This window comes from Hoplias malabaricus, chromosome 2 (genome assembly GCF_029633855.1).
Source record: "Hoplias malabaricus isolate fHopMal1 chromosome 2, fHopMal1.hap1, whole genome shotgun sequence".
Lineage (NCBI taxonomy): Eukaryota > Metazoa > Chordata > Actinopteri > Characiformes > Erythrinidae > Hoplias > Hoplias malabaricus.
This window is the reverse complement of record NC_089801.1, coordinates 39,331,010-39,344,562: the sequence shown is the minus strand read 5'-3', so window position 1 is coordinate 39,344,562 and position 13,553 is coordinate 39,331,010. Positions and strand designations below refer to the sequence as shown.

Below are 13,553 nucleotides of genomic sequence, written 5' to 3'. Positions count from 1 at the left end.
CACACACACACACACATTTTCAGTGTCTATGAATAATTGCTGGCTCGGTGACACACTAGACCAAGTGTGAGCTCTGCTAAACACACCTCCCTTTGAGTCTGTCAGCAAATTATTTTGTTTTTTTAAATTACTCAATACAAAATCTCTTTTAAGCCTTAAAGAATTTGTCATGATACTGAAAAAATGTCACATCATCATCATCATCATCTTCATTTCCTTTTTTATTTCAGAAACGTCACATATATACATTCTTCACTCTCCTCTGTAAGTATTATAGTTTTGTTCTTTGTTTTATTAGAAAATGAAGAGTTAAAGTTCATTAAAAAATAAAACAGCATATGGAATCCAAACTAATCAAAAGTGATTTCTCTGTGGATTCAGGAATGCTTCTCCCCTTTATCATAAAACAGAGGAGCCCATCAATCACGTTCTCATTCACAACAGTCTAGAACCTTCTAAAGGTTCTAGAGAGGTGAGTGAATGTGAAAAGGACTGAGCTGGTTGTGAATGCTGTTGAGAAACGAATGGGCTCTGGGTTTAGTTCAGCTGCAGATAAACGAGAGTGATATTATCTCAGCACTGAGCCCAGTGTGAGACACCAATGACACCTCCGCTTTGGGGGAAACAAAGAAACATCTGAGCAGCAGGAGACACAAGCTACAGTCTCTACTCTCTCAATTTGACCTCATTGTCTTCCAGGAGACACTACAGAGGAATTAAGAAGACACTGATGAGATTTTAATGTGGAACTACAGAGATATAAAGTAGGAACTATAAATGTAGTAAAGAAACACTAAGGAGATGTTAACGTGGAAGTACAGAGATATTACTGCGATCTATTTCATGTTGTTTCTCTCCTCTGGGCCTTAATGCAGTGACCTCAGCATTTTTATGATGTGGCAGTGTAAAGCAGGTTTTTCTTTTCTTACAGTCTGTTGGTGGTGTGTGTGTGTGGTTAACATGGTAATAGTGCCAAACTGGAAACGAGTAAATTGCATCAAGTTCACACCAATGAAGGAGAAGCAGATTCTCACTGATGGTGAAGGGAGTTATGGCGGGTCCAGTCCCACAAAAGAGATACAGCATACACTGCTGAAAGAGGTAACCACATGAACACATTGACCCCTTCACTCCCTCCACCATCAATGAGACTTGGGCCCAGAACCCTCTTGTCCTTCCTCTAAACACTTTGGGTCAGTTCTGACCACTGCACACCCGGAACGCCCCACAGACCTGAGTTCTGGAGACTGACCAATCATTATTACCATCATCACGTGGCCCTCAGTTCCTCACATTGACCATTTCTCCTGCTCCGACATCAACTTAAAGAAATTACCATGCACTCACTGCCTGTAAAACCCACACACTCAACAGGGGGCGCTGTAACCAGATCAGTTAAGGCCTATTCACATAGAGAATTGTTTTTTCTCATGTTTAAAAAATAGATGCCATTTTTAACATAGTGGAGCTGTCACACCAAGTCTGGCGTGTTTTTGTCTCAACGCTCTGAAACCACGGGAAGAGAAGGAAGATCGCGATTTTTACTGAATAGGAGCGATGATGAGTTTATCATTTTACTTTAAGCATTTCGTCTAAACAAAACACACACTGAATTCCCCACATTATTCAGAAAGACACAGGAAGTTAAGCAATGTCACTCCTCGCATTAAAAAACGTTATATTTTCCACTGCATTTTTACAGTCAGCTTTTGTGTTCTGCTACGAACAAATCGAGCTGTTCAACCGCCATCTTCCTGTTCAATTGTTTGGCCAGTAACCATGACAGCAGCCCTCTGATTGGTCGGCCTGATTTAAATGCATTCATACAACACAGGAAACAGAAGTTCTAATGTAAAGTGCACTCAGTGTGAAAGTCACTATTAACATACATGTGTTTGTTTTCAAACTGTTATGTGCATTTTTTTTTAAATCTGTAAAGATCTGTGTAAACTGGCTTTTAGTCACCATTATGGTCTAATTAAAGTACACTACATTTTATAATACACCCCTTACTATGGCTGAATTCAGCTACTTCATGGGGCAGCTACTGTGGACAGTGTGTATAATCTCTACATATGAGCATGAAATTATACGGGACACTCTGGAGTAGCTGTACATGATCCCCAGGTCACCATACCCAGAAAGCATTCAGGAGCATAGTGCTGTGTCTGAGATGAGTTGGAGTGGTGTGTGTGATTCAGAACTAATCCCCAACACCAGCCCCTGAACCTCACTGAGGATTATGAGGCTGATCACAATCAGATTCTCACATTAATGCTCTGATATTTAATATATCCTCTTTCCAGAAGAGTACAGATTGAAAATGCATTGAAGGGAGGAACACACTGCTGATTAACCCCTTCAGTTTAGAAGAAACATGGGATGAACAAGCATCCACACACATCTTGTTTATAGATTGAGATATAATGTTTTATAAATATTTAATAAATGGTTTATAACTGCAAACTGAATGTGGAGTAATGGATGTGCAACTTAGCTCACGTCTTATCTGGCGGGAAAGTGTTTGTGGTTCGCTTTTGCAAACTTAAGACAAACTTTTTTTTTATGTGTTTCTCAACAGCTTTTCACACACACAAATACACACTCATACACAAATAAACACGCACACACACACACACTGCGCTGTCATGTCAGTTCCAGATATTTCCTGGTTCTTGCGCCTCTTTCTTATCTTCCTCATTTCAACTTCCTCTTCATCTTCTGCGTCTTATTAACGACACACACACTTCTTACACACACATTTCAGCAAACACACTCGGCCAACACACACCAGCGTCCAGCCTCGAGACGAGAGAGGAGCTCAAGAAAAGGTGAGTAAATATTTAGAAGTGCATAACTGTGGGGAAATATACACAGACAAAAGTTGAGTGCTTATTGCATTTCAGAAAGGGGCAAATGTATGGAAAATTATCTGACAACGCCTGGGTTTAATCACACAACCTCCACAGAGAACAAAGATAAAGATTTTCAGGGGTTAAAAATATTATTTTTATATTATTTTTACTCACATATTTCCATTGCTAAAATAATTTTTATTTGATGTATTACTGAATGGGATTATATAAGTATTAATATGTATACGTTTATGCGATTTTCTTTGATGTTCCTAAATTAAAAAGAGAAAACATATTACATATAACTTATCACATGTTCATTTATCATTTATGAGGTATCAATATACTTATCAATATTTGGATTTTTTTTTGGCCGTTTTTTAATTATTAGAGCAAAAAAATAGGAAAAAAACACAGGCCACACACACACACACACACAGCAACACAACATCATTACACACAACACACATCAACACTACACACAGCAACACAACACCATCACACACAACACACATCAACACAATATCATTACACACAACACACACACAGCAACACAACAGCATCACACACAACACACAGGAAAACAACAAACATCAACACTACACACAGCAACGCAATATCATTACACACAACACACACACAGCAACACAACACCATCACACACAACACACAGGAAAACAACACACATCAACACTACACACAGCAACACAACACCATCACACACAACACACAGGAAAACAACACACATCAACACTACACACAGGAACACAACAACACACTGCACACACACAGTAAAACAACACCATCACACTACATGCACGTACACAGCAGCACATCACAGAAGGTCACATGACACGATACACGCCATCAAACTACACACAGCGACAATGCACACGCCAAGTGATTGAGAGCACATGGCTCTATATACTAGTAGTTTCCGAAGTGGGGGGATGAGCGCCCCCTAAGGGGGGGGCGTAAAGCTACTACAGTGGGAGTGCAGCAAGGCAAATGAATGAGACACATATACCATCTAATAATTTCACTGTAAAGGTGATTTGTCACTGCGGAAAAATTTGGGAACTATTATAAACAAAACGCAGGGAACCAAAGGAGGGAAAGCACAAGGGAGACAGAACCAGTAACAACACACAAATGAAACATGTTCTGTATCTACTCTTAACTTTTCACCATCATCTCTAACGTATTCATTATCTACGATGAATTATACAAAACTCTCATCTCTTTTGTTCTGTTCTGTTCCATATTCTCTTCTGTTGTTCTATTTATTCTCCGCTCTCTCTGGTCAGTGAACTGAGAGCCGTGTATAAACAGGTCTGTGAGCTGAGAAGTTCTTTGTAGGAAAATAGGAGAATCTCTCATATGCTTTCTTTGTGGTTGTTGTTGAAAAAGAACAGATCATTGAGATCTTGATGAAGCGAGAGAGAGAAACTTTTACTGTCTATAATTATATCCCCTGGCCAGTATGCCGATGTCGGGTCTATATAGCAGGTTCTATTAAAGGTGGTCCATCATATAGATTCTCTATGGGTCCAGGTTAAACACGACATTTCTAAACTATGACCACCCACTCCAGCTCGGTGTGGACCCCATACGTCAGAGAGTTATGAGACAGTCAACCTTTATCTGAAGCAGGTAGCTCATCTGGGTCCTGCCAACAGCCCATGAGACAAAGGAGTAACAGAAACATCCTCCTCCACTATATTCATAGATTTAGTTGAAGACAGATGGAAAGAAAAGAGAGTGTGAGAGAGAGACAGAGGGAGATAATTGGTGCAGTGTGCAGATGTTTTAACACTTCTTATTTATCTTTTTTACAGATGTTCCTCCTCCTCCTCCTCCTTCCTCCTGAGCACTGGACTCTTCTCTTTGAGTATTTGACAGACTGTGTGTGACACTCGTTTTCACTGGGTGTCAGTTTGTCAAATACCCCAAGAGAGGGGTCAATATTCTCCAAATACTCCACTGGACCAGTCAGAGCTCTCCACAATATGTCACAGGACATCAGTATTCTTCACACACCCCAAGAGGGGGGGCAGTATTCGTCAGGTTCCCCGCTGGACTGGTCACCATCCTCTTAAATACCAAAAGTGAGAGGTCACTATTCAATATCGTCAATATTCTGGCCCTCTTTGGTATATTAGCATAATTTCTCATTCTTAATCCTTGCTGTGACCCCTGGCAATAATAGGGTGCACCCCTATTTTGGGAGCCACTGTCCTAATGGATTTCTCAGTATTCTCATAAATACATATTGGACCTGTCTGTATTCTGTGTAATATAATGAAGCTGAAAAATAAAGAACTTGTATTTAGTGAATATTTGGATTTCTGATGTATATAAATATATATATATAAATTGTTTGTGTGTGTATGTGTGTCATCCTTCTATAATTACCACTTCCTCTGGCCGATGACTAATAAACGTCAGTCGAGGACTGGTGTGTGTGTGTGTGTGTGTGTGAGAGAGAGAGAGAGAGAGAGAGAGAGAGACTGGGTAAAGGAGGTTTACTGAACAGAGCAGGAGAGGAAGTGATGGTCGGGTGGGTGGCTAGATAACAAATAACCAGTGTGTATTATATGAATCTGTTTTCTGTGAAAAATAAAACACACACACTATTTGTTGTGGGGTGATCTGTGTGTCCAATGTTCAGCAATGCATTTATAATTTGACCATTGAAGTGTGTTATTCTTTTAATACATTTCACAATTTATTGAGAAATGTAAACAGAGGGAGGCTCTCTGAGCGGTGGATTCATAGAGCTTCTGATCCGGAGTCTTGGACCTGGCTTTCCAAAATTCTTAATGCAATATTAGATCTTGGCCCCATAATTATAATTTGTGGATGCTCTACATATTGTTATTTGCTTTTCCTTATACTTTATAGCAGGTGGTGATGGCTGTGGCCGAAAAGTTGCTTCTTCTAAATTGGAAGCTGCCTTCAGCTCCATCATTTAAACACTGGTTGGTGGAGATGTTTCAGTTTGTCTGTATGGAGCGGCTGTCACACTGGAAACAGGGGGCACAGTAGGGCATTGACCAGACTCGGGAACCAATATTGAATTATTTCAAGGGGTTTGGGCTGGATCTATTGTCTTTATTGTATGTTTGTGCTTTTGTTCATTTAAAAATTAGATATTCACAAAAAATAAAAAAATGTAAAAATGGGTTGTGCTTTATAATTAATTATAATAACAGTGTAATACGTTCTAAAATTAAGCATATTTCAAAAAAGAGAGAAGGCAAACACAAAAGACAGAACACAAACACAAAATTCCCTAAAAGGATTAAATCAATCGGTTACCAGACCACTCTGCTGCAGTTCTGAAGAACACCTTCTGACGTAGACTGGATATAATATTTATATATTTTCACTGTAAGAACATGGAACCTAGCCACTGGAATGCTTTGCGTCGTAGTGTCGGTCCAAAAGCACGGATAAATAGGGAGGGTGTCAGGAAGGGCATCCGGCTTAAAAACGGTGCCAGATTGACGGTGCAGATTGCGGTTGATCCACTGTGGCGACCCCAGGCAGGAGCAGCTGAAAGAGGAAGAAAACTGAAGGAATTTGGAGTAATGGCATTTGAATTCCATAAAAATGACAAGCAGTTTTATATATGATAGCATTTTGAATACTAATAAAGAGTTAAACCAAACTGTTACCAGACCACAATAATGATTTTGATGATTTGATATGCCATAACTCTAAACCTATGCACCAGAAAATATGTTCCTCAATGCAGTTGAAGGCTCTTGTAACAATTTGAGTCATTTTAACTCATACAGTAAAAACTTACAACAGTTTTTATTTAAAAAACTGGTAACAGTTTTAAACTTTTGATGACATTCAAGATCCTACCAGTTACACAATTAAAAAAAAACATGAAAACTATGATATATGTACCTAAGAACATGTTTTCAAGAATACACTAGATACATCTGATAACGATTTGATTTAAACCTTTTATGGCCTTCAACGTTTTTGTATCTGGAGGACTTTGGACAGTGGAGAGCCTCAGAATGTTGAAAAACATGAAAAGAGGATGTTGCTCTATTCCTGCAATAACACTGACTTATTTTTGCTGTTACGTTACGTGAAGTGGAACAGATTCTAAATTTGGGAGAACCCTAACTGTATGAAAGTAAACACAGAGTGAATGTGCTACAAAACTAAACTACTCAAGTTTCAGTTGTAATACAAACAAGGAATAAACACTTACAGACAAGTACATTTCAGCCACTAACAATATACAGTTGCTTTCCACCTTAAAAGAAGCCTCTGGTTGAGAAGTAACAGGAGTAGGAGTTGGTTTTGCTGTGAGGATAATGGTTCTCCAGAATCATCTGCAATTATTTAGTGTTGAGCAGGCTTCTATTAGATGCACAGTTGTGCCCATGTGACTATTGAACAGCTACAGCTGTGACATTATAAAATCTTTGTGTGACCCAGTACAACTAGAAATGGAGAAAAGCTGTGATGAGAGTCAACAGAGCGGGGGTGATTCTCTATAAAAGCAGTTTCCTTACGTCATCTCTGTGAATAGCAGCAATTAGCCGCGCGCAAACGCAGGCGTATTTCTAACAGCATCTGCTAAACTTCAGCTTCTGGACAGCTTTGTATTTCACCCCTTCACTTGCTTCTGAACCTGGTGTCACTGCGGGGGAGTTGGAGGTTTAAAAAGGGCACAAATCAAGCTGATTTATTTTTACTAGGCTAACGGATTTAGAGGTGGCTAGCGACTGGCTAAGTTTATTCAAACACCTGTTACCTTTAGCAAAACTGATAGGGATTGTTCCTTTCTGCAGTACTTTTACTTCTACAGTGGCCTCGAGGACAGGGGACACTCTGGAGCAGCTGCACATGATTCTAAGATCATCATGCTCACAATTTTAAGAGTCAATCAGGATGGAATAAAGCCCCCAGCTCTGGGCTGAGAAGCTTTTTACTGTGTTCTTTTGGGATGAGTCGGAGTGGTTTGTGATCCAGAATTAAGCACCAACATCAGCCCCATTTCTTCACTGATGAATATGAGGCCCTCATTTGCTTTTCTGTTTCACATTTAGTCATTTCAATATTCTACATTTTCCAGCTTGTCCGATATTTAAAAATTGATAAATGTAAGTGCTTTACGATTTTTTGGATTTGAAAACAAATATTGTCTTTCTGCAGTGACGTAGCATGTAAAATTAAATAGACAGAGGAAAGACGGTTCCTGAAGCTGTGTGACACTAACTATTGCACCACTGTGCGGCCTGTATGTAAATATACATTTCTACTTCATTTATGAATGACTTGGTAATTAATGAGTGAGTAATTATGACGTGTATATTATTTGCTTTAATATACACATAAAAACACACACACACTAGTCATATTCCTGCAGATACATTAGCTGTGAGTAATATCATGATTCCCAGCCAGATCAACTGTCCGGGTCCGGCTCTGGCACTGGGCAAATGTTCATGCTTCTGGATTTTACTGGGCTTCAAACATTACAGTGCAGTGTTCAGGGTCACAACTTTACCACATCATCTTTAGCATTGTTGTGGAAAAATGTTAAGCCTGTGAAACAAATGACAGAAATACATTCTCCGTAGAAGCGAACGTGGGCCGTATCATAATCGGAAGATGCCTTTATTATTTGTTCAAAAACACCCTAAAATGAAAAGGAGTGAATGGAGAGCTAATGGTCCTCTCATAGTGCTGCTGCTCATTTCCTGTGGCACGATTTTGAAGGCAAATCCTGGGGGCCGGTGACTCATTCGGGGTGGAACATGTGAGGAACATATTACGTTTAGTTCCTAATTTAGTGCAACATTATCTAGAACTGAAAGTTTAAGAAATTACAGTATTTAAATGGCCGTGTTCTGGAGTTACCTGCTCTTACTGTTATTTTCGGAGGAATGTCTGACTCTATGCTTTAGTGGTGAAATATGTATTTTTGAGATATTATATGATCATAGTGGGCTATAAATGAAACATAAATCTATATACCCGTCTGTGGCATGCCTCAATTTGTAGTAAACGTTCATGAATATTAATTTCTCCGTGCAAAAACAGAAGTAGACCGGCTCTGATAGCGTGAGCTACTGAAGTGATTGGAGAGTCACTGGGGCATTAAGTGAAAAGTAGTTCCTGTAGTGAACTCGCGTGCTGTTTTCTGTAGTTCTTCAGCAATCCAGGATAAAATAAACTATTCAGGCTGCTTGAACTTCACTTATTTTATTCAGCGGTCCCAGAGCTCAGACACAATCTGATGTTTTTGTTTTTCTTTATAATTGATGATTTTTTAAATCATGTTAAAATGCATTTTATTTTATCCTCTTTTAAATCTATTAATATGTTTTTTTTTAACGTGTGCGTTTACAAATTTGTTTTCTCCCACATTTGTTATCGTTGTAGTTTCTCATTTGTAAAGCACTTTGAATGACCACAATGTGTGAAATGTCCTAGATAAACTCGCCTTGCCTTAACTTTTTAGGGTGAATACCATTTCTTATTTCTTATTATTCCCCCCTAACCCTTATTTTCATGTGTCCTCTTGCTTCTTGGAGCTGAGGTACATACAGGGTGTAGTGGCCCTTCAAGATCCTGAAATATCATCAGAACACAAAAAAACACCATTAAAAAAGGTGCAGTGCTTCAGCGGCGCTCTGCTGTCGTTCTGCAGTAATATCAGAGCTTCTGGACTTTATTTAATTTAGGGCCTTATTCACCTTCTGTGACCTTAAATGTTGTGACAGGCACTAATTATTGTAATTTAAGGTGCATTTAAGGTGGAACTGGAAATTCGGAGACATCAGCTACTGTTTGTTCGGTTGTTAGATCGATTAAACTAAGTTAATATACTGGTGATCATAGTATTTTAGAGTGAAAATATTGACATTTGTGGGTTTCTTTGGTCACTGCACAGCATCTCATTAGTGATTTGACAAGGCGTTCATAGCCCTTCAATTAAAGTGTGCCCCTAAAAAAATCTCCATTTCAAGGGGTATACAGCCCTGCCCCTCGACCCTATCCCTCTTTCCAAACAAGAACAGAGACACTCCACACCTGGGTCAAACAATGGAGTACAGCTAAGAGACTCACCCTTACTGTTGTGGTTTTAGTGGGGCACAGCAACATGTTATTGCAGCTTCTGGTTCTGATGCTGCCACCCGGTCTCAGTCATTTCCTGGTGTACAATTTTTGTTGTGTACAGATTTGTTTACTTGTGGACAGATGGTAATCAGGTCTCGAACCATAAACATGCTTTATTAAAGCGTCTCTCTGGGAACTGAGAGCCCTCATCGTGTTACTGAATTAACTTAATTTGTTCAGACTTTTATAAACACAAACTTTTGTGAGGATGTAGTTGTTCCTGTGGTCTCTGTATGTGTTAAGACCCCTATAAAATATCCGCCCTTAGATCTTCTACTTAAATTTCCTGGATGGGAATCCTCTCCTCAGGTCGCTGTCTGTGAAGAAAATGCTGAGCTCTCCCTGTGTTTGTGTGGGTTTCCTTGGGGTGCTCCACTTTCCTCCCATAGTAGGTAAAGTCCACAGGTGTGAGTGACTGGGTGAGCGTATTGTAAAATTTATAATGTACTAAATTATGTAGAAGTTTTTCTCCATAGAGAAGGTGTTTATTACATTTCACATCAAGAATTAACAAACAAGTCAGTTCAGTGTGTGTATCACTGCTTGGTCTCGGCCCCCTGTTTCTCTCGCTGATCGTTGATGTTTTGCGGTACCCTGACCGTCATCCCGTCCATCCAGCGCTCCACAGTCACCTGACAGCCCAGCCGTGACCTGATAGGCCAGACAGAGATAGAGAGAGAGAGAGAGAGAGAGAGAGAGAGAGAGAGAGAGAGAGAGAATGACAATGCAGCACATCATCGAATAATCTGAACATCTGGACCATTTGGAAAATCTGGAAGAAAAATACAGGGTATTTTTTCAGCCTTGAGAATATATGCTTTACTTATTGATCAGTGGGTACACTGGAGCAGCTGCAGTACATGTGAGAAGCTAATCTTCTTTCAATGTCAGGATGAGTCCTCACTGATGTTTATGTGGCTGACAGCCATTAAACCCTCACAGACAAGGCCTAATGTTAAGTTTTGCCATTGTTTACATACAGAAAAATCAATCAGATTGTTACGTTTTGGTGAGTCCATATGCAAGGTCCAGCATGTCCATCTCCTCATCTGTCATCGGCTCCATCTTCCCATACACACTTTCCTCAAAGATCAGGTGGCAGGTGGAACATGCTAACGTCCCTTCACATGCACCTAACACACACACAAACACTCCAAAATATTATACTCCACAGTGGAACATAGTTCTAGTTCTAAATGAAATGAATCTGACCTGATTTCGTCAAACCCACACAAGCTTTTCAGATGAGGGGACGTGGCAGTTCTAAAGTCTCTGCCTTTGACATCAGAAGTGAAGACTAAGTGGCCTGGGACAGTTTCACACAGTCTACCAACATGAGTCTGGACTGTGGGAGTAAAGCGGAGCGTGCACATACACACACACACACACACACACATGCACATGCCATACCAAAGCCGTCGATGTGAAGGTTCTTGTTGATGACGACGTCCAGCAGAGACTCTCCTTCATTTGCATTAACACTCATCTTCGTTCCAGACTGATTCACAAAGTGTAACAGCATCTTACTGCCTGAGGAACTACAAACACACACACATGACCATTTTTAATCCACAAAAACACTGAACGTTATGATGTCCAGCATAATTTAGGAACATTTATCGGTCACAGGAATAAACCACAGGGAGGGTATATGAGTGATCGGTCAGTTCTTGAAGTGACCTAAATATTATAACTATCACAGCATGGCCCTCAGATCCATACACTGACCATTCCTCCTGCTCCAACACCAAATTCAAGAACTGACCGTTCACTGCCAGATATATACCCTCACCCTCAACAGGGGGCACTGTAACTTATCATGAGTGTTTCATCTCCTGGCGTTGTGTCGTTCCTGGGAGAGAATATCAGTAACTGCTTAAGTTGCTATACACACCTTTGTGTCGGTGTGTCTGTGTGTGTGTGTGTGTGTGTCTGTGTGTGTGTGTGTGTGTGTGTGTCAATGCTGAATGACAGCTTTCTATTTAGAAGAGATCCATATCAGACTTATGACTCAGCATCACTTCAGTTCTTCAGTCTGAAACATCACATATAAGGGATTTAACACTCATAAAAAACACAGTTGAGTTCACCTTGGCTAGACGTTATATCTGTGTATTATCTGTGCATTTCCAGCATTAAACAAAACGTGAACGTTGAAAATCAATAAAGAGATCTTTTCCGATCGCCTCTGTAGTTTCTCCTAGAGAAATGTGACATCAAATGGCACTTTTGCACACCTCTCCTTTTGCTAAATGTGTCTCAACAATTTCACACATGTCTCCTCTTGAGTTTCAGTAGAGATCTCATAAAAGTCACAGACAGGGCCCAGATTTGCCAGATAACCCTACTCTCCCAGTTATCTCTTGTTTACCTCCTTCATCTTTGTCTCACTCGTGATTTATGTCTCATTCTGTCTTGCTGGTTTCTCTTAAGGAATTTTAGGAGAATCAGCTTTGCTTCCTGAGTCATTAAAGAGCAATCTATGAGCAATAAATACTTTCTCTGGGCTCTGGAGCAACTGCACATGACTTACCTGCTGCTGAAGAGTCGGATGTGGCAAAAGTGGAGTCGGTTGGAGAGAGAGAGCAATCGCAGAGCCATCATATGGAGAGAGAGAGAGAGAGAGAGAGAGAGAGAGAGAGAGAGAGAGAGAAAGAGAGAGAGAGAGAGAGAGAGAGAGAGAGAGAGAGAAAGAGAGAGAGAGAGAGAGAGAGAGAGAGAGAGAGAATGATCTGAGTCTCTCAGTCTTCTTTGTGGACTGGACACAGCTGGACATCTGCTAGTCTCTAAAGATGAGAGGGAAGTGTCCCTGAGCACGAGGCTGTAGACACACTCCATCCCTCCATCACAGATAAGAACAGCCTTGACTCTTTCTAGGGGGTGGGGAGGGGGGGTCAGGGTTAGTTGATAAGAAAGTAAAGCCACACACACATCCTCTGCACTGGGGCCGTAACCAGTGCAACAACCCCGAGACTGACAAGGACCTTGGGCTCTCGCAGCCATATCTTTGCTGAGTGAAAGTTACAGACTCTCTGTGGGTTTACATATCTCTGCTGAACACATGGCCTTAGGCATGGTGAAATTAGACTCATGTACAGCTGCTCCAGACCTTCGTCTATAGGGATCACACACTGAGAGAAACTGAATTAAATTCTTAATATAGTATTAGTGTCCATATATATGTGGAAAGATCATTAACAAACACACTCTCTCTCTCTCTCTCTCTCTCTCTCTCTCTCTCTCGCTCTCTCTCTCTCTCACACACACACACACATACATACCATAACTCTATCTTTCTCACACACTCACACATACACTCCCACTCTGTCTCACTGTTAGAATGAAGGTTGTTTCCGGAAAGTTTGTGGTGTCACCCCCCTCGCTGTGGTCAAACAGATACACACACACACACACTCTCACACACACACACACACACACACACACACACACACACACACACACACACACACTCACACACACACTCACACACACACACACACACACACACACACACACACACTCACACTCACACACACACAC

The 13,553-nt window shown here is 40.5% G+C and overlaps 1 protein-coding gene across 1 annotated transcript; it reads right to left on the bottom strand.

The window, feature by feature from the left end:
* Positions 1-10,243: 10,243 nt before the first annotated feature.
* Positions 10,244-12,791, bottom strand: fdx1b (ferredoxin 1b). Its single transcript, XM_066661169.1, has 4 exons — positions 12,547-12,791; positions 11,424-11,551; positions 11,017-11,146; positions 10,244-10,664 (listed from the first exon to the last, which is right to left on the bottom strand). The coding sequence occupies exons 1-4, from the start codon at positions 12,615-12,617 to the stop codon at positions 10,550-10,552; spliced, it is 444 nt and encodes a 147-aa protein (XP_066517266.1). The 5' UTR covers positions 12,618-12,791; the 3' UTR covers positions 10,244-10,549.
* Positions 12,792-13,553: the final 762 nt, after the last annotated feature.